General features: G+C 39.0%; 1 protein-coding gene across 1 annotated transcript in view; it reads right to left on the minus strand.

Moving 5' to 3' along the window:
- Positions 1-209: 209 nt before the first annotated feature.
- Positions 210-21,453, minus strand: part of IRS2 (insulin receptor substrate 2) — a 31,749-nt gene continuing 10,505 nt past the window's right edge. The window contains 1 exon segment of the mRNA XM_056329255.1: positions 210-2,584. Within this exon segment, the coding sequence (XP_056185230.1) occupies positions 2,580-2,584 (5 nt within the window). The 3' untranslated portion in view covers positions 210-2,579.

The raw sequence follows: 21,453 nt of genomic DNA on the forward strand, positions 1-21,453 counted from the left end.
AAGTATGTGCACAACAGTAAGATTTATTCAGAGCAAGTGTGTTTCCATTTAAAAGAGAGAATAAACTGATTTTATTTAAACAACCAGAAAAACCACCCCACCCCCAGAGAAAAAAGGCACACAAATACTTTACTCCTTTCATAAATAATGTATTTTATTGCATATGGCTATTAAGGAGAGCATCCATGATCAATACAGACTAAATACAATACACTACTCTAGTTCCATTTATTCTGGTCTCCAGCAGCATCACATTTATCCTTATATACAGCGTGTACATTGGAAGACACAGCAAGATAAGTTAAGTCTCTTGTCATATCACAATAGCAAGAAATATATTTAACATCTTGATATCCAGAAACAATACGTACCCAAAAAGAAAACACTGCTTAATAACTGTTAAGGTTATATAGCAAAAAATATTTTAAATTTAAGGTAAGTCAGGCAAAATGTACAAAGACCCAATATACATTGTGAAGTTTTAGCAAACATAACATTTATACATTTTGGTTCCATTCTGTAAACTAAATTAAGAATGTAAGTATTGCATATGCCTTTGTGAAATATACAGGATAGAGAAGAATTTACTATATTGTCAAGTTTTTGTTTTGAAGTTGATGTATGCATTTTAACCATTTGTTTTAGTGGTGTGATTTCTTAATTGGTAGAAGGCTACTTCAAAATAGAAGTTCAAAGCATCGAATTCAGCAGGTACCACACTCAGTGCTGGGGGGGGGGGGGGGGGGGGGGGGGGGAAGTTCAGACAGAAAATATCAAAAGTATTTGTTTTTTTAGTTCCAGACTTGAACAAGCAGCATTTTAGAATGTCTTAGAACCGTTTATAGCATTATTATCTAAAAAAAACCCCTCAGATAGATCAGATATTTAAACTAATTTTAGATCTAATATTGTATCAACCTATGCATTGCTGTGATTTAAGACCCCAAAAGTTACACTGAAAAATAAAGTGTGTCATGGGGTAGGGAAGGAATTAGTTTACATTCATCTTTGTCTTGTAATACAATCCTCAGTTCTAAAAATTCAGCATGTAAGCAGGAAGACTGCATTGCCATTCACTACATTTGTAAGACATTGACTTTCGTCTTCCTCAGAAAAAAAAAAATCCCAAAAGATAATGCATTGTTAACAGTGAAGTACAGGTTCCACCTAGCACAATGATTTAAAAAAAAAAAAAAAAAAGGAAAAAACGCCTCATGTAATTCATAACTTACTAATACGTACATGTCTATCAGAGCAGGCACTGGGGAGGTACCCTTACAATGTATACGAACTCTTCAACAAATTTACCAAAGGAGAAACAAGGTGGCATGACATTCTGCTAGTCTGGTGAAACAGTTGTATGTGATGTTTGTGACGGTAGCCACCACATCACTCAGATTTTCAGGCTACTGGAAATGTGATGCACAGGTAGCCTTGAAAAGAACTCAGGATAAATGACTGCAATGGTTCTTCTTCCCTGTAATAATGCCTGCAGCTACAATGGTGCTTTCTGGGTAAAAGGCAAATATCAGGACTTTCTAGATGGCAAGATAATACTGTGTTAATATTAGCGCTTGAATCTGCCCGATACCCATTATCATCCCTGCATTCCTAGCATGCCTACGTGGATTTTTGGTTACAAGAAACGCAGCTAAGAACAGGGTTAGCTGACAAAAGTGAGCTTGTAAATAGGAGAAAAGGCTTTTGCAATCTGAAGTACCTATATAAACACCTACATAGAGAGGATTAAACAAGTGTGTCAAAGGTACAGAGAGATACCCCCAATATAGTTTGATGTTTTTAACTTACGTTGCTTCAGTTACACATTTTATATTTTTTAAATACTCTGAATCCTTTGTCCAAGTCCGATTCACAGAGTTTCATCTCATTTTAGACTTTTCAGTGCCCTGGTTAGGCTTTGTCTGAGAAGTAAACCCTGCGGCTAGTGATTCACAACCCAGCAGCAGCAGCTGTACGCGTTGCAAGTTCAGTAAGGCTGAGGACCGTTCTTGAGAGACTCAGCATAGAGAAAAAGGAGGTCCTGTTGTACACCAACACCGCAAATCTGGCTTTACTTTGAACTGAGGTAGTACTGTGGTAGGCTTGAACTTATGCCAGTAAATACCAGATCTTACTGCTTCAGCAGGTGTTACAGAATCCCCTAATATGCCAAAGAATAAATACAGTTTGTCACTGAAGAAAAAGGGAATGAAGGCATTGGCCGTTAGTTAAAGAGGCCGGCAGAAAAGTTCCTACGATCTAAAGAGCATCTCCAACTTCTGTTGAAACAGCAGCAAAATGATACCGTAGATGCCATGAATAGGTAATGAGTTAGGCAGGTTGCTTTCCCTTCCTCCCAGGTTTGTTGCATGGTTTAGTCCACAACAGTTAAGTAACTGTCAGGACAAATAATATCAACAACAACAAAAAGTAAACCTTAAGCAGCTTCAGTTACAAAAACAAACAAAAAAAAACCCCAACAAAAAACCTAAACCAAACAAACAAAAAGGTATATGCCGAGCAGCTTCTTTGAATGTTGTACGCTGTTGTTTGAGGTCATGGTGAGAAAACTAACTCCTTCACTCTGAAAAGAAACAAATGAAAGAAAGTCAATAAAATCTGTGAAAAAAAATCGTATCTATGACTTTAAACAACACAAAAATACCATAGGGAGATTTTTCAGAATGGGTTTTCATGGAAAAAAAAAACCCCACAACCCACAACAAAGCTATGCAATAACTGCTTTTATATTTGTATACATCATAAGGTACTGCAGAGGCAATAAAGGGAGTACTCCCCAACCCAATACCCCCTCCTTTATTTAGAACTTTTCATCTGTGGCTCTTCAGACCAGCAAACCATGGGAGACAGAACCAGTTAGAAAACCTGACACAAAATTCCCCCCAGTTCAAGTTGTAACCATCACTGTTTGCATCAGTGGAAAGGGAAAAGGGTGGCAGAAAGTAGATACGAACTCAACTGTTTTTTTGGTTGTGGGTTGTTTTTTTTTTTTTTCTCCAGTCAGCTGGGTGTTATCAAAAGCTGTGCATTTCCAGACATTAAAAACAAGTTTCTTGAGTCTACGTTGTCTTTAGGGAAAGAGTCTTCCAAAACCGTAAGCAAAGTATAGAAAGAACCATGTTCGAATTGAGTTATTTGATTTACAAAGCTGCTTTACACACTCAAGGTGAATTATGCAGTAAACCAGAAACTGACGACAAAGTAACCCATCCTATTTTAAAGAATGCAGCTGACTCCTTTTGTGGTTTTTTTCACTGCAAAGAATTAATGGATAGTAGGTGCCACAATCATAAAGGGACATCATTATATTGATTAACTTACAACATTAAGATGATTTGTTCACATGGTCATTAAAAAAAAATATCAAAATTTCCTTAGTATGTTGCTTATTATCACAAACAGGAAAAATCTATGCAATATTTGGAAAGCAGCAATGCACAAACAGTAGTGAGTAAAACACCAAGACTGTACACTTTACATGACAGAACATTAACACCCCATTTCAAAAGGTGCCGTCTAAGTGGTAAATCTTAATACGTCAGGCTGCAACATTACATCCATGAGTGCTATTAATAGCCTAATTCATTCAATAGTTTACAGTGATTTTTTTGTTCTATGTTGTTGTCTCCAAGTTTACAAGCTAGATGAAAAATTTAGTTTGAATATGTATTACACAAGTTTTCCTGAAAAATGAAGTTATTTTGGAACACTTTGGGAACTAATGTTGATACGTAGAAAAGTCAATAAAGGACATAACTCATTAATTTTGCCTGTATTGATACAAGTCAGTATTTCTGTACATTTTTAATTCCTTTGGGACTAAAAAGCCAAAATAAATTGTATATGAAACCTGGATGTCAAACTATACATAGTGGATGTCTGTGCAAGTTTCAATCCATACAAGCCTCTGATAAACCAGTACAAAGGCTTTTCCTTCAAGTCTACACAAAAACAAAGGTTGACATATCTTGGCATATATGTGAGAATTGCTAAATTGCTATTGAATCTCTCAGAGCTAAGGTTTACTTAAGGATTAGTCCTGCTGGAGTCAATCGGAGCCACTATATGATCAGCTACTTAGGATATTACTTTGGATTTTATTTCATGACACAGCTTGAGATTAATTAATAGCTTGCCAAGACCAAAAGGAGAGCAACTCATTGCCCCCACCCATTGCCATTTATTTGTTGCCACTTTTTTGATCGGAAACTAAAGCCAAATCAACCAATTCAACCTTCAAAACTAGAGCTTTTGTAGCAGGATGGATGGCTCTCAGAAGGGTATAGAGATCCCTCACTGGAGGAAGAGCCGCCTAACAAACCACTTTGTTCCGACTTTCATTCAGGAAAGCAGGACAAATGCATCACGCAGGCAAACAAGTGAGTGTTTAACGATACATGCCAACTCTGTTTTATTGCCTTCCTCCTCCTAACAGAAACCAACCTGACAACTAAGTTTAGGTTCCCAAAAGTGGCTATGATAGTGAAAGCCAAATAAAAGTTACAAAGCCAAACAAAAAACATTCGTTCCAATAGGTAAATCAGAGGAAGATATTTTTGTACATGCAAAAACACAAAAAAGTGTGCTTCCAGAAGTATGTCAGCCTAGGGCGGTCATCAGGGAGGATTATTAGCAATTGAGTAAACCTGCCGTTGTTCTTACGGCACAACAGGTACTTTCCAGCCAGAATTAAACTGGAGCAGGCGAAGTGGCTGATGCTTCAAAGCACTTCCAGACTTGGTTCATAGTGTTTTGTAGGTGGACAACGGGACTGTGAGCACAAGCCTAAGAACCTATGATGCAATAACCATGTCATCCAATGAGTCTATAATGCTGACCTATAACAAAAAACTAACCCAAACAGAGTCTTCAATCATGAAACAACTTCCTCTGACTTCAGAAGAAGCTTTGAATCAAGAAAGAAAAACTAACAATGTTACCACTTGATCCACACAACAGCAATGTCAGCTTCAGAGGAAGCTTACTTGCAAGAAGTTGCAAGTTGCATGCTGAAGTGAAAAAAAATAAATTACATCAGTATCAGTGTTGATTTTTACTTGAGTGATTAGTATCTTTTACTTAGCCTCAGGTCAATATTCCACTTACACAGCAAGTCACATCAGCATACATTGTCTTTACCCAGGAACTAAACAAAATTCCTACAGGGCATGAATTTATTCTTCGGTAACTTCATTCCCCATGGACGTACACAAATCCAAATTCAAAGTCCAGCACTATGTCAATGCTGAAGTTTCCTCTTGGGTTTGGGCTTTATTAAGGAAAGTATTCATGATCACTGTTGAGTTTCCAAAACTACTTAAAAGTCATTTGATTCCACCAGTGCTTCTTGGGGAATAAATCAGATAATAAACACACACACAAATTGCTAGGAGACTACCAAATACTCAAAGACTTGTTAAATACACTGTGAAGAGAATACAATGGTTAGTCAATTAAAGATGATCTACTCTGCTTATTAATTTTCAAAGTCAGTAAGCAATGAATAAAAATTTTCTTAATTCCTAAAAATAATTCTCATCTACTAACAAGCACGCAAACAGCTATTCATGTGGCTCATGGCAAAACACGTTGCTGGTTTTTCATAACCAGTAAATTTATTCCACTGGCAGCACGACTGCCAGAGCAGATCAGGCATCAGGCACAGAAGCCCAGCTCCGCCACGGGCTTCTGCCCTGACTGCAGGCAAATCGCTTGGTGGCTTTGTCCCTTTGTTTCCCCTCCCCATGCTGCCTGCCAAATCGATTCAGGCTCTGATCCCACTAACTAACTTTTCCTGGAAGAGCAATCCTATTGATACAACTGAATCTAGAGGTTAACACCACATACGTCTGTGGGCATCGGGCCAGGCCATTAGACAGCACAGCCCAAGGAACTGAATCCCACCCACAGGGAGATGTCTTCAGCCCCCCTGACACTGAGGAAGCGGTGCATGGCCCTGGGTGAGGCAGCTGGCTGGTCAGAAAAGGCTGGTGTGTGTCCCCCCAGCAAGCTGCAGTGCCCTCCCTACCCTCCAGCACCTTGCACTGTACCCAGCCGGGTGCCCCGCAGGAGGTGGGCTCACGGGCACCAGCACGGCTTGTAGCCTTGCACCTCCGCACCACCTTCCCTGCACCCAGACCTGTCAGCATCAGCCAGCGAGCACAGCAGGGAGGTGAGCTGCAGAGGCTGAGGGTGGGGATGGACAGCCTGGATCCCGATGGAGATGAAGCCGTGCTGGCCTGGCACCGATGGCGAGGGCAGACGGTCTGAACCACAGTCCCTGAGGGCTTCCTTATGGGAGGAGTTGTATGATGCATGCACACACATTGTAAGGTCACAAATTTGGTCAAGCACCCCAATGAGAATGCAGCCTGCCTGCTCCCTGGGATGCTACCAGAGAGGTGCACATTAGGAGCCAAATCCTGACCTGGCTCTGACTCTCATTAAGTAATTTAATGAACACTATACTTAATATTAAGTACATAGGTAAACCTGCTAAAGATAACAGAATAACTCATGTGCGGAGCTATGGCTCTTCACAAGTAATTCCAGGGAATCTGAGCTCCACTCAGTGGGACTGTTCATACCAAATAAAGGCAAGTTTGGCCATCGTCATAGGAAAAGGTTTCAATCAGAGCTTAAACATTTGCCTCACAAGCACTTCGCAGGAAAACATAGTGTGATCTAGCAGTTTACAAAGCTCATGAATAATATCCATCCAAAGTAAAATGTTTCCACATTTCAGAGGAAAAACAAGTCAAACCATGAAATGAAAAAAACACGTTGTTATTTTTTTTTTAAACAAACCATGGTTGATCATAATTGGAGACATGCTGCCCCAAGTAACTACGCTCTTTTGGTATGTTATTCCACTAAGAAACAGTACATGATGTTATTTAGATATGTCTCTGTTGTTGTATGAATTTAGAAAAGCAAGCATTGGGTCAACATAAATTCTTCATGACCGGTAATTACAAAAAAAAATAATATAAAAATCACTGAATTTCTTTAAAGTAGGGATTTTGCAGCCAGTTATTTGTATTACAAGGAGCTTTATAGTACTTTTAACTCTTGTGTCAAATAGTTAAAAATCATAACATCTTGAATTGTGTTAAGATAATCATGGGGAAAGATACTATCTTCTAAAGTGGGAAACACAGCACTAGATTATCTGGAAAAAGATGATGCATGTCAGCACCTGCAAGTACTTCTTATTTTTTTCGCCTGGCATATGCACAAAAGGCTAAAATGTTCATCTGCTGGCATGGCCCCACAACTTATGAGTGTCAACTTTTATCCAAATGTACTAAAAATCAAAGTAATCTGTATTTGACACCATATATTTACATGACTAACACTTATTTTACCTGCAATCTTACACTAGAGTTTAGAGCACATGAGTCTACAGTAGAAGTACAGATGATGATGAGGGTTATGCTTAGGTGGTTTCAGAATTTGATATAATTTGTGTTTCGTATCATTTTGTTAAGGTTCTTATACTTTTTGTAGTATGAATAACTAAATTTAAAACATAATCATGTGGAAAATAAAGGATTAAACTTACGAATGTCATTATAATGAATTTATAGCTGAAGCGCTGGTCCAGCAATACATTTGCCATATCAATTATAGTAAAAATAAGCACTTCAAATTTAAAATTAAGAAACTAGACATGCTCATTTTTCCAGGATTAATTTAATATAGTTGCTATTGTATCTCTTAATTTCAGAGCTACAGCCACTGTGTACTATTAAACAAGTTTGTATAGATGTGATTTAATCCCATGATTGGGGATAAAATAAGATCAGTAAAAAAATCTCAGCATAGTACTATCTGAAATGTGTTCAATTATCCTCTCCCTTTCAGTTTGCGTATAAAATCATTTAAAAATATTACATGAAATTAAACAAAATCAAGCTGCTTTCTCCAAGCAAAAAAAAAAAAAAAAAAGCTAGGAAAAAAATGTTTAGTCCTTTTGGCCTTCCACTGGGAATTTGTAAGAGGGACAGAAACACACATACAGAAGCAGATGTGGAAACTATAGAAAATTTGCCACTGAAAAGATTAGTCCATGGCAGCCATCCAAAGAGCCACTCAACAGTTCACATGCACAGGATTTAACCATCACGGAACAAGAAGTCATGCTCTCAGCTGATGACCATTTGCATGCAACTGGAATTGCCCCCCACCTTACAACCATCACGCCATTCCTTTATCAGTGCAGATTCAAAACCCAACACTGCAAACATGGTCTCAGGTGGTTGGCTTGATTTTCACAGCTCCTTCCACCACACCAACAAGAGCACACAGCTCTTCCCAGGTACAGACCCAGACAGCAATGCACAAAGTCCAGCGACACCACTTTGCATACAAAACGAGGCTGGAAGTTTCTTAAGAGAGAGAATTTTTGCAAAACAACATGCTCACCTTACAAGTGCTGAAGAGCGAGGGAGGAAGGAATTAGTGACTAATACACCAAACTACCTACCAACCCCATCTTCGGAGACACAACAAAAACAACTGAATTAGCACGTCTGCCCTGACAGCATACACCAGGCAATACTCAGCCAGCCTCTGCCATTCCCAATGTATACCTCCACATCTCTAACCTATTCAGCCTAGAAGGTGCTAGTCATTCTAGCTCCTTATAGACAAGGAGAAGAAACTGGCACTTTGAAGCAACAATTCTCCTCCCCTATTTCATATTAGGATCAGATGAATAAGAGTTATGAAAGATCTCCAGGTCTGTGAGGTATATGACTTGGTATTCATTTTAGGAGCAGAGACCATATCCTTTTACACACCTTTACAATTGCTGGGAAGTTTGCTCAGCTGGAATGTCAAAGGCCTGTTTGTCCCTCTTCTAACATGTATCAGTAGTCATTAACGAGGGCAACAAGGTCTGACAAGAAGAGCTCTTTTAAGTAGAGCTTGATATTCTCAAGCCGAGTGGACCCATTTCAGGCAGGGAATGGCAGCAGGGGTAGGGGGGATCTAAAATATAATTAGACTTCTGGTTAGATCCACAAGCAAGAACCTGACTGCCCTTCTACATATCAATGGCCAATACCAAAGTCCAACAGCTTATTCTCAGCCACTACTTGCCTCCATCCACATGCCTGAACACACAGTGTTAAGAGTGCTTTCAAAAAGCTTAAAAGCACACTTTTTCTCTCTCTCACTTGGGAGAAAAAGCAATCTTTTCCAGTGATTAAACTGAAGAATTATTCATATTAAAAAGTTTAAATATTCATGGGAACAGGGATAAGGGCTCATGTAAGTTGTGGAAGTCATGTTCACTCTCCCTTTCCATTACAGTGAATATCTAATTATTCCATGAAAAAAGCTTCAGTAAAGAAATTAAAGAGCCCTCTGCCAAAGAATATGTGGCTGAGATGTGCTCGGGATGGGAAGGTGGAGGCAGGACTGAGATTTTTTTTCTTCAGTCAGAAAGGTACCGGACACTGGTCAGTCCTGGGTGAGTGCTCTAGCCACATAAATATTGTGGCAGGGGAACAGAAACACTTCATCCAGGCACTCTTTGAAAGACTGATCCCTGCCTTCATCGCTGGATAGTTTAGGCAGCTAATATCAAAAGAAGTTTCATATTTACAAAGCCTTCATGGAGACTGGAGCATTCCTCCATCCTACAGGGATACATTAATCTTCCAGAGCGCAGCATGTTTGAAAACACAAGGCCTTCCTCAACTTTCACAGGTTTTGTAAACTGACTTTCAGACTGCTTACCAAGGAGACTGACACACCCCTGGCATTACATACATTAATTAATGCATCTAACCTGACATCTAAATGCACTGAATGGCAACATGCTCATTAGGCTGGCTGCTGCAGCTTTTGGACTTTCAAGTTAGGAGGTATGTCCACAGAGATGTTTCTTCTCACAGAAGAAATCCATGGGGAGTGAGGGCAGAGAAGAAAGCAGGGAAGAGCTAAGAGGAACAACCCAGCATGCACAGGAGGGCAATCTTGTCACTACTGCTTTCTCTTGTCACACCCTCACTTAAAACTCTGAGCATCTTGTAGTAGGATAGACAAAGATTTTAAAGGATGCTTTTCAATCTCTATCGATGCCTTTCTAGAAACCTTTTGTGTTCTCAGTGTTATCAGTGTGAATCAGTCAGCAGGAGGAGTGAGGGAAAGACGAAGCTAGGCAAGAGGTTGCAGACTTCACGTTCCATGATGAAAAGACATCACCACCCCCTAACCTCCACAAAATCATTTAGTGAAATGAGAAAAACAGCACAGAACAGCAGCACTGAAGCAGGCTGAAGAATCCTCTGACCTCTTTCTCTGACACTGGGCCAAAAGCAGCTGCTTAAGCAAGACTATAAAAACCAAGACAAGCATGTGGAAATACTGTCCCAAATTCTCATCTAGCTTCTAATGATTTACCTATCAAGGACCTCCTGCATTTCACTTTCCTTCATGGAAACCTTTAGTACCCTATAGCCTGCAGTTTACACCTGAACTGCAAGAAGATGATTTCCTTCTGCTTGTTCTGAACTTGCCACAGGTTAGTTTCATGCCTCCATTAAAGCTGAAGTCTTACTTCCCATGAGTCCATATATCATCACAAGTTGTCCTTCCTTTATACATCGAGACAGGCAGCAACAGGAACTGCAGTTCCCCCATACGGATGTTTCCCATCTACAACCTGAGAGCACAATGGAAAGGCTCAAAAAAACGGTGCCCAAGCATTTCTATACAACCCTGCAAAACTGAGAAGAAAAGCCCCATACAGCTGGCCAACATTTTCTGCAGAATTCCTGGGAGAAGAAAGACTATGCTATACGTTAACCTGCAAAGTGTTCTAACACTTTGATGGGAAATCAGCTGCACCGTGTATGTGGACTATGGTAGAGGGAAGGAAAACAAATTCTGTGTGAGAAAAGAGAAAAGTATCCACAGATGTACAGTGTTTCTCAACATAGGTAACTACTTTATTTTGGCCATTTACTTAATGTCTGCTCTTTAGGACAAGACATTATTCTTTTTACATAATTTCCTAATAGGTCCCAATATTTGACAAAGATAGCTCCTACAATTGATTTTCATTTTAACCAAACCTTTCTCAGTAGGTTTACACAAAGATTTCCACCCCACCCACCCACCCATTTTTTGGTTTTTAGGTTTGCTTCATCCAGATTTAGAGTATTTTTTCATGAGACCAGGTCTGGACCCCTTTCTTACATTGAAAGAAGAATGACCTGATGTATTTTAGGCAATATTGCTTAGAAAATGTAACAAGTTTACTTTCTCAATTTTGTATCTTTTGAAGTGTCATTACTGAGTCATTAAACAACTACATATTTCACTTCAGCTACTGTTGCATATATTATTACCCCTGATCTTTTAAAATTATGTCTTCGAGTTCGGAGTTGTTACTACAGCACCACAAAACAGGTTAAGCCCTCAACATTTTTGCTTTATTCATTCTATTTAAACAGGAATTCAAGCTTCTATATACAAATGTATGGAGAAAAAAAAATATTATGTGAATAAAGCCAGAGTCTCCTTATTTTAAAGGCTGCTTTTTGTTCTGTAAACTTTTGGGGGGTTATATTGCTGTTGTTAGAAACCTCTGTTAATGGAGTCTATAGTTCCAGGCACTGCACATGCATATAGGCACAATATACTTTTCTACTAACCACAGAAAATTAACTGAATAGAATTGTGATTATGACTTATCAAATGTATTGTTCCTGTTAGCAACACATAAAAGAACTAAAAAAACCCAAGCACTCCAGAAAAGTGCTTGGAAACAAGCTTGCAAAAAGAATTTGGAAGACTGAATTTATGAGACAAAGCCATTACACCACCACCTTGTGAGAAAGCAAATTTCCTCATACTACCAGACCACTGACAAAACTTTCATGGTGAGTGGGAGCCGGCACCAAAGCACAGCCTTACTAATTCATCACATGTTAGGGACACAGCTCCCAGCTGCTGCTCAAGCTCTAACCAGCATGTTTTCCTCCAAGCAGAGCAAGCTGTTCCTCATTGCATCACCGCTGAGCACCTTCCTTCGCTTCATTTGTGACACACCTTGGTACTGACTCTGCTTGGGATACCCAGCCACCAGCAGTCCCAGGTTCAGTATGCTGTCCCAGACATACTACACAAAGATGAGAAACTACCTATTCTTTGTGAGTAACTTACTTTTTTAAGCCTTAAAAAAAAATATTTCCGCAGGAACATTATTTCTGACTTGACTCTGAATTACAAGTTTAGCTTATCGCTGGTCAAAAACATTTACAGATTTATTTCTGCTCATTACAGTATTACAGCTGGTATTTCATAATCATCTGTGCGTCTTGCTGTATTCAGCTATACTCCTTACCCCTGGGGCATCTGTTAAATGTAATTTATGTAACACAAAATGAAAATACATTAATTCAGTCTTAGAAATAGATTTAGGAAGAGAGGAGACAGTCACAATTTAAGATAACCAGAAGTGATGATGGCTACACCTGAAACGAGGCAAGTAGGCTAGACCAACAGCCCTGAAGTCCTGAGCTGTAAGCAAGATTATTATGGGAAGCCACCAGGGAACCCACTGCAGGGCTCAGGGGCTCCCTCCCTGCCTGAGGCTGGGTTTCCCCCCTAGATGAGTATCAGGGGACAGGATGGGGGTTGGAAGATGATGCAAATCTAAACCTTTTTCTGTCACTTCCCATGCAGTCAGAAGTTGACTGAGGAGTCCATGCCGTGAACCCAGGGCCTGGAAAATGTCCTGGTCCCACAATTCAGACATGGGATTTGGGAGACAGATCCTGCCCAGAACCGAAAGAGTTGAGTTTAAGCAAATGCTTTACAGTACCTCCACAGAGAATGATCAAAACGTCTTACCCTTTTCTCAGGTGCACAATGGGGCTATGATAATCTCTCCAGATAATGTTTATGAAAGTACTCCTAGGCAGCTTGTTAACGACCACGAGCTGAACCCTCATCAACTTCCTTGGGACTGTAGGCTTGCAACCCACAGCTAAGCTAGGCACATTGGATGCTGTCTGAATGCCAGATTCACAAATCTAGCAAGGTGCCCTGTCCCTGTTGATTTCAACACCTTCGTCTGCTTGAGCCTTAGTAATTACCAGTCCGCAGCAATCCAGTAAGTCCCCTTGAAAACAGCCACTCTTCCTCTAACACAATCCCCCAGCAGACAGTTCCTATTATTCCTTCAATAAACAAACCAACACCCACCCTAGTAATCAAAGCAAAACTAAGTCTCAAAAAATTTGTATATTTCTTATTTACAGATGGGATCGTATTCTCCCTTGCATCAAATGCATTTCTGAGAAGTGCTAGAAAAACAAAATAAAAACCATTTTAATGTTGCATTTTTAAAACCAACAGAGGCACCTGTAATTTCCTTCTCTGAATTTCATCTTGAGATGAATTAGCTTTTCTTTCTGAAGCTGATGTGGACTGTATTGCATACAGAAGCTAGTATTCTGTTAGGACATGAAAGGAGAGGATGTGTTTTTGTCACATGGGCATCATAAATAGCATCTGCATATCACTCCTGGAGGCTAACTAGTGCTCTGTTGGGAAGCAGAGGCAAAAGGCTTAGTAGACTGTTTAGAAAAGTAATTTTGGTGGTTAAAATTTATCTTCCGAGACACCAGTTTCAAAACTCAAAGCTGATCATAAAATAACTTGTGATAGCAGAAAGCATATACAGTAATTACCGTCTCTGTTTTATTCATATTTTACTTTCTTTCTCAAGCAAGAAACACAGATTGTACTGAATGAATGAGATCGTTCCCAACTCCACTGGATGTGTCTTGAATCCTCCACATCTAATAGCTTACTGCAGAAATAAAGTGAAGTCCACCTTCAATAGCTCTGCAAGACCAAACAGATGCTAAAGCTCCACTTTTTAAAAAGGCAGCTAAAGAAGGTGAATGCAAAATGCCAAATTTTACCTACCCTAAGGAACAAGAGTACCTGAGACATGCAGTAAATCTCATCTCAGAAAACAGCGCTTGTTTCACTGTTTTTCAGCCAAGACCTACAGTACAAAATGTTACCCCCCAAAGTCTTTGTTAAAACATGAGAAATACTACGCTGTCAGACCACAGTGTGTTTTCACAGAACTTTTTCAATGTGCTCATTTTTTCACTTTCTCAAAACTTCAGTTTAAAAAAAATACAAAAAAATTAGTATCATTTAAATACACTATTGCTAACTCCAGAGCAAGATGCACTTTTTTCCTGAAATTACAAGGGCTCTCAGTAAATATTTACACAAACAGAGCTGTACTCTACTGTTTCACCAGTTCCATTTTTATCTCCTCCCAAGTGCTTTCACACAGGTGTCTTTTTTTTGTTTTATGGCTCCCCTGTTTTTTTGGCCAGTAAACATTTTTATAAGCAACCAAAGACACTTAATTTTCTTGAAGAGGCTCACTGGTACCTCATAACATTTTTGAAAAATACTTTTTACTTATAGCAATATATCTGACCACACGACTATATAAATGACACTGTCATAGTTTTGAAATTGTATTATATTGCTGGGACTGTTTCTATAAAACAGATTAAACCCCATCTTTGTCACTTAAGATGGGATACTTAAGAGTTTGGCTCTAGTCCCACAATGTTTAGCAAAGAATTCCCCTAGACTTCAGGGAGGCTTTCCAGTACATAAAGACCTGCATGTATCTTCTCCTACTGCCAGCATCCCGGCTCTTTAAAGCTGCTTAGGACATGTCAAATAGGTGTGATGAACACTTCGGGACATCATATTAAGGAACTATAGTTTCCTGCAGGATACCACGCAGTGAGTGAGACTTTGTAAAGCTAAAAAGCTGTTCTAGAAGGATGCTCTGTGAAGAAAAGGAAAGATCACAGACAACGCACATGAAGAAATACTTTGCAAAAGTATTTCCCCCAAGATGTCTGTGCCTTTAGAGCCCAAGTTTGCTTCCAGATGCTAAGGCCCTGATACCACTGCATATTTCACATACTGTGATTGACCAGGAAATACATTGAAAAGTGTTCAGCCAACAGTGCAGCAGCTGCATAGCTAAAGAAAACACAAATCCCTTTTAATTTCACATTTACCGAACAAGTACAATACATCATCAACTAACTAGAGCACAGCCCAGGTCAGGCAGGAATACTTAGCTACGCCAGCTGATCCACATACAAATATCAGCCTCATTTCAAGTCCTTCTGCTTAAAATAGACACCACACAGCAATTTTGATCTCACAAGCCTCAGACCTCTGGAAGGTAGATGTTCCATTTACACCAAGCATATAGGCTCCTTCTATAGTCAGGGAAGACAGGTTTGTGCTGATCTCCTAAGTCTGGCCTTGATCAGCCTCTTCAATACTTACAAGGTACCTGTAACCTTCCAGTGACTACTTAAGGAAGCCAGAACCTTATTTTACAAGGACTGTTTTGGTAGGCTCCTACTCAGGTGCGAATGAGGTGTCTACAGACTGCGCCAAACCTCTCACTTCTATGTAAAGTGCATGAACACTGACTAGATGAAAAAACCCACCATATATGTGGAAATCTAAAACAGGAATATGGACCCTTGGGACATACTGGGAACACTTGAGCTGGACTCTGCAACACAGAAGGCATTAAGCGGAACTCAGAACACCTGCATTAAGTTCCCTATGATTCTAAAGTCCTGTGGTCATCCCGTGGTTTAAATGAAAATATTTCTGCCTTTTAATTATGCTTTTGTCATCAGACTAAAACAGGAGCCCAGCACAGGCAAATTCCAAAAAACCTGTTAGGAAAAACATGGATAAGTGGCCTTCTCTGGAATATCCTTCCTCAGCTTGCAAATAATCCCATCCTGTCTGCTAAACAATCCTACTGAAACTTTTCTGCAGCAATTATAAGACGCCTGTTTACAAGGAGGAAAAGCCAACCAACCAAGCTGGGGGCCTAACAAAGGGCACAACAATTTTGAGCACCTTCCACTTTGATGCCTCAGCATCTCCAATTGTTGTTAAAAAAAATCTCTTAAGTTAAAAAAAAAAGACAACAACCAGATTCAATTTCTGTTTGAGACAAGAGACCACAGATACACTTTCCTATACAGCAGGAATAACACTTGAGCAAAATCACTTCACCATTTCCATCAAACACATGTAAAAACTCTGAACAGGCTGTAAATGACTGGTTCCTCCACATCACAGCTTTCCAAATTGTAGTCCATGGACTACTTTATACTGTATCAGAGGTCCTTATTTCCAGTAGCTATTTTTAAAGTACATTGAAAAAATTAATTGAAGTAATTAATTATTACTGTTCCAGAAAGATATTCTGTGGTCACCAATGGCCCAAAAAGGGACTTCAGACAATCCATGAGAAAGAAGAGAAATGGTTCCAAGCCTCCCTATTAATCTCTCATCACTGCTATGAAAAATCTTGAAAACCTCTGTCAAATTAAAAGTTACTACAGCAGCAGCAGAGAATTTTAAGAAAGGTGCCACCATGTACACAAAGACACATACTAAGAAAAAAAAAAAACAACCCTGCAGTAGCATCTGATCCAATGAAGAAACAGAATTTCAGACTGGAGACACAGATGGCAATGCTCTTCATTCCAACAGTTAGAGCCATAGCCTCACTATGCTATATCCTGTACCAATATGGGTACCACTTATTTCCAGTGGTTTTCCAAAAGTAAATCACAGAATTTGGATGAGTGTTTCCTGCTCCCAGATTAAATGACAATTACCCAATATAATTATTTTTAGCATGGTGCTCTTTTTAACCAATGAGACCACAGGCTTTTATGTATCAAATACACTTTATTCCCTTCTTCCAGATAAAAATTTGCTTTGTTTGTATCTGATGCAAATAATGAGTTACGGCATTCTCAGACATACCAAAATGTGAAACATTTCTTTAACTACAGAAGCAAAATGAAGATCATTTGCAGGTACACACACACAAAAACACAGCCCAACTAATGAGTAACATAGAGACACTTCACAGCCCAATAAAAAATGGGTTTACATGATAAAAAAGATTGCAGAGAAGTTTAACATACAGTTCAAGTAAAAGACTTATTTGTCTACTGTTTTGCCATCTTCAGCAGAACTTAACAGAATTTTGCCGCCATAGTGGAAAGAAGAAGAGTTGGCTGTTCAGGTGGCCCTTTACAAAATATATGGGAAAAAGCCTCAAGACGACAAGTGGAAAATCAGATAAAGGGGCTGGGATCTAAAGCAAACTAATAGGAAATGCTAAGAATACCTTCAGAGTTCAGATACCTGACTAAGGACAAGATGTATATGCTTCAATCCGCTTGCGGTGGAGAGTCTAAAGTTAACTCCTACGCATCAGTTCTCAAAAGAGCTCGCTATTCCTCAGGTACATGCTCTCAAGTACCAGCACCTCTTTTTTTTGTTAGTTTGTTTAAAACTTCAGCGTTCTTCTTCTTCTATGCTTAATTAAGGAAACAGAGCAAGCTGAACTATAACGACATGGAAATCACTAGTAAAAATCAATACAATTATACTCTTTGGCAAAGTAAAAATAAGGAGAATACAAGCCTGAGTCTACACGACCAAAAATAACTCTCAATATGGTTTTTAAAATAGTATGGTTGAAATGTTATCACACTGTAGAAGTGACAACAGCCAATCTATGAATACAAAGAAAATGGAAAAGATCTACTGAGGAGTGAGAAGAATACAAAATGCCACAGTATTTTCTCTTAATATATTGACAACACAGCATCCACATGGCCAGTATGGCAAGTTAAAGCTTGCCATGTTTGTGACCTATGAGGCAGACTCAGGACTGAGGGAATAATTTCAGACTGGCAGAACACTACAAATGACCTCTTGCAACGACTCTGTCAAACAGCAGCATGGTATCCAAACATCCTACACAGCTCATTCCCAGCACAGACCAGCTCCCTCCGTGTTCAGGCACACCAGCTTGACTGTGCTCACTCAAGCTGCAAGATCCAAGTCTATTGTTTCAACTTCCTAGCACAGTCAAGTGTACTTTTATTAAAATGAAAGTCCATCAATTTATTTCCTGAGGGCTGAATTATAGTTCTACTTAAAATCAATAATAAAAATGTCCACCTATTTCACTACTATGAAGTTCAGACTTTTTTTTTTTAAAAAACAAATGGATGAAATCTCATGTTACCGTATCTTACAAAGCTTTTAGATTACTGTCACTTGAACATTCATACTAACAGGAAAAAAAAAAAAAAATTAAGAGAGGGCCTGGACTAGAAATCTAAACTTACAGTGCTGAAATTACACTGGTGCATTTGTATCTGGAAATCATCCTATTGGCTAACATTCAAAAACTCAGTACTACCCATTTATTTATTTAGAACCACACAATCTGCTATTTATTTTAAAATACACCAGCTATGGTTAAAGTTAAAAAGGTTATCTTGACAAGATTTCTATTTGACATTTAAAGATTAAAACAGAACAGTGTAATAAGTTACCTTTCCATAGACGTCCAAGAGAAAGCTATATTATCCTAGCACTCCTTGGTGCACATTAGAAACTCTTGCTGGTATTTGTGAGAGTAACTGCTAAACTATTGGGATTATAACATTGTAAGTACTAACCATTTTAAGTTTATGACCAATTCTCTCAACTATTCTGTGCCTCAGGATCATGTGTGTGTGTGTGTGTTTATTTCCAATTCTCCTCCACATAACCACTTCTCTAACTACTGTTAAAGCCATGAGCACTAATTCTGTAACTTCACCACCGAGGGGATTATGTACCCTTGCATTACGTTATACAAGTTCGATTCCAAATCCAAAGATATATAATCAAAGTTTTATACTAGACCACAAGTAATCAGTTGTAAATAATTTCACTATGAAGTGAATTTTTGTAGTTCACAAACAACTTTAATCAACATCACAAATCTTTATCAAGAGTTTCTGTACAAGATTGTTACAACAAAAGCATAACTTTTTGTTGTGTTAAAGAGTCAATATTATAGTTATATTTCATTACTTTTGGCAGAAATAATTACTCAGGACTGAAACCTGTAAAAGGTGGAAGTCTACCCTCCTATCCTGTAAAAGGTGGAAGTCCACCCTCCTATAAACTTTACCAAATGTTTACATCACAAAATCAAATGATGTTACAACACAAAAGAGTGCAACTGCCTTACAGAAAAATTTTACCTCCACCTTCCTGATCCAAATCTCATTTACACAAAAAAAGACTTCTTGTGTGGGAATCGGTGAAAATTTTGGTTAGATACATCACCTGACATTCGTCTGCCTTTTAAAGTAAACTAAAAACACTCACTGAGTTTTTGAAAAAAAAAAAAAAAAAAAATCAGTATCAGAGAACATGGTAAAAAGACTACAGAGGAAATTCATACCATGACTTCTCAATAATTCAAGCACTGGAGAGACCACTGTAGTTGAAGCAGTCAACTTGGTGATGTAGAAGGGTTCTGCATTAACTACAAAACTGATGAGGTTTGCATCCATTTGTCAATCCTAGTCTTATCTCTTTTAAATAATGCTAAAATACAACATTACCAGTTATTGCAAATAACTTTCTATAGCCTGAATTATCTCCATCAGTGAAGGCAGACTAAGCCAGCATCATTCTTGTTTTCTTGTCTTGAGCAACTGTTAAACATTACTGTCTCCTACATAAGAGTTAAACCTAACTCTCCCCCAAAAAGGCTGTCAGATGTCTTGTTCAATCATCTTGTGACTTCTGGTGAGCAAAAGCCTAGATCCAAAGAAAAAACAAAATCTTCCAAATTCTCATTCCATACATTACTTTGACAATGCTATCCAATTTAATAAGGGGTTAAACTGGACATTAGGACTGTCTTAAATACTGTTTTTAAATAATATACTGCCTAGGACACAACATGAGGCAAACCTAAAACTGCTTAGATCTTATTTCATTGACATGATTTTCCCACCGTTACTGGAATGATTTATTGATTTGTCTTTGACTGAAGAGAAGCAAAATCCTCTCCCTCAAGCTGCACTTACAGCACTTGTTCTTAGTCTGCTTTAAAGTATCTGTGAAACAGATATGGAAATTGAGACCCAATGGAACAATGAGTTTCATACCGTACACTCATCATCATGGCATGTATCGAACAGATTTTACTAAAGCATCACTTGGAAAAGCTTGGAAAATTCTCCACCATGCCTTACGGTTTCTAAGAAACTTCTGCTGTTACTGGTATCAGCAAGTTTGCTATTTTGGCATCACACTAAAGCCCTGGTGCCTCCATTTCTGACCCCTTCAAACAAAAACAAGCTGCTCAACAATGTCTAATCCGTGCGTCATGTAATCCTGCTTAATACTCTACAAACTCTGGGTAATATTTGGGTAGTTTTTAAATTTAGCAAAGAACATCCTGGCCTACTTCAAAGATACCCTCGCCTTGGGTAGCGTCCCTTAGAAACGTCACCCACACTCATTTCAAAGAAGAAAAGCAAACACACATAAATGCATAAGAGAAATGAACAAAAGATGAAATAAGAGATCCTGGTCTAATAACATAATAAAAACATACGCTATTACAAATCAAACTATTGAAATGGAAACATGAAGATGATGTGAGCACCAAACACACCACTCAAACAACTAAAGAGACATTCCGACTCTCGACGCTGCTTTGGCCACATTTACCAGTACAAGACAGAACCCTGTGCAGGCACACCTCTCCCCCTGCTTCCAGCGAGGGCAGACTCTGCTGCAGAGGACTGTGGCATGGCCAGCTAAATCATGCAAGCCTTCCTCCCATCCACACAGAGCAATTAATACAAAGTCAGCTACCGCTCCGCCAGAGAAACAGAAAATCCCTTCTTTCAGACATCGTCTGCTTCCTGCAGCATCACTATCCCAAAAGTGGCTCACACTGCAGATACTACCAAAGAGGTCTAAATTAAATTCCATTGTAATTCTTCAGTATACCGTCCTGACTGTCCTTCCTAAGATCCCTCAGACCCTCGCTGAAGGACAAATATGTTCCTATTTTGTTTAGGCTGTCAGGCAGACACTCTCCAATCATTAGCCTCTTGTCAACAGCGATGCTGGGGTAGATTACTAGTGCGTACTGCTTGTAATGGCAGGTGCATGGCCCTGGGGCTGCCATCTGCCAGGAAGGAAGTGTTCTCCTCTAGGATGCTGAAGGGATTGACAAATCATGTAAACAAAACACTGAATCATTCCTAATCTATGGAATCAAGCTATTGCATTACTCTTCTGCAATGTAGATGTTACCAACAGAGGTGGGGGCTTAGGTTTGGGTCTTGGGTTGTTTTTTTTCCCCCCACTTAACTATTTCTGTGGTTGATTTACTGAGATAAAAAACAACCTCTAAAATAACTTTTATTTAACTGGACAGGCAAGCCTTGATTTGAAAACAAACAAACAAATACCCTAGTATCAAAGATGTTTATT

This window comes from Falco biarmicus, chromosome 2 (assembly GCF_023638135.1).
Source record: "Falco biarmicus isolate bFalBia1 chromosome 2, bFalBia1.pri, whole genome shotgun sequence".
Lineage (NCBI taxonomy): Eukaryota > Metazoa > Chordata > Aves > Falconiformes > Falconidae > Falco > Falco biarmicus.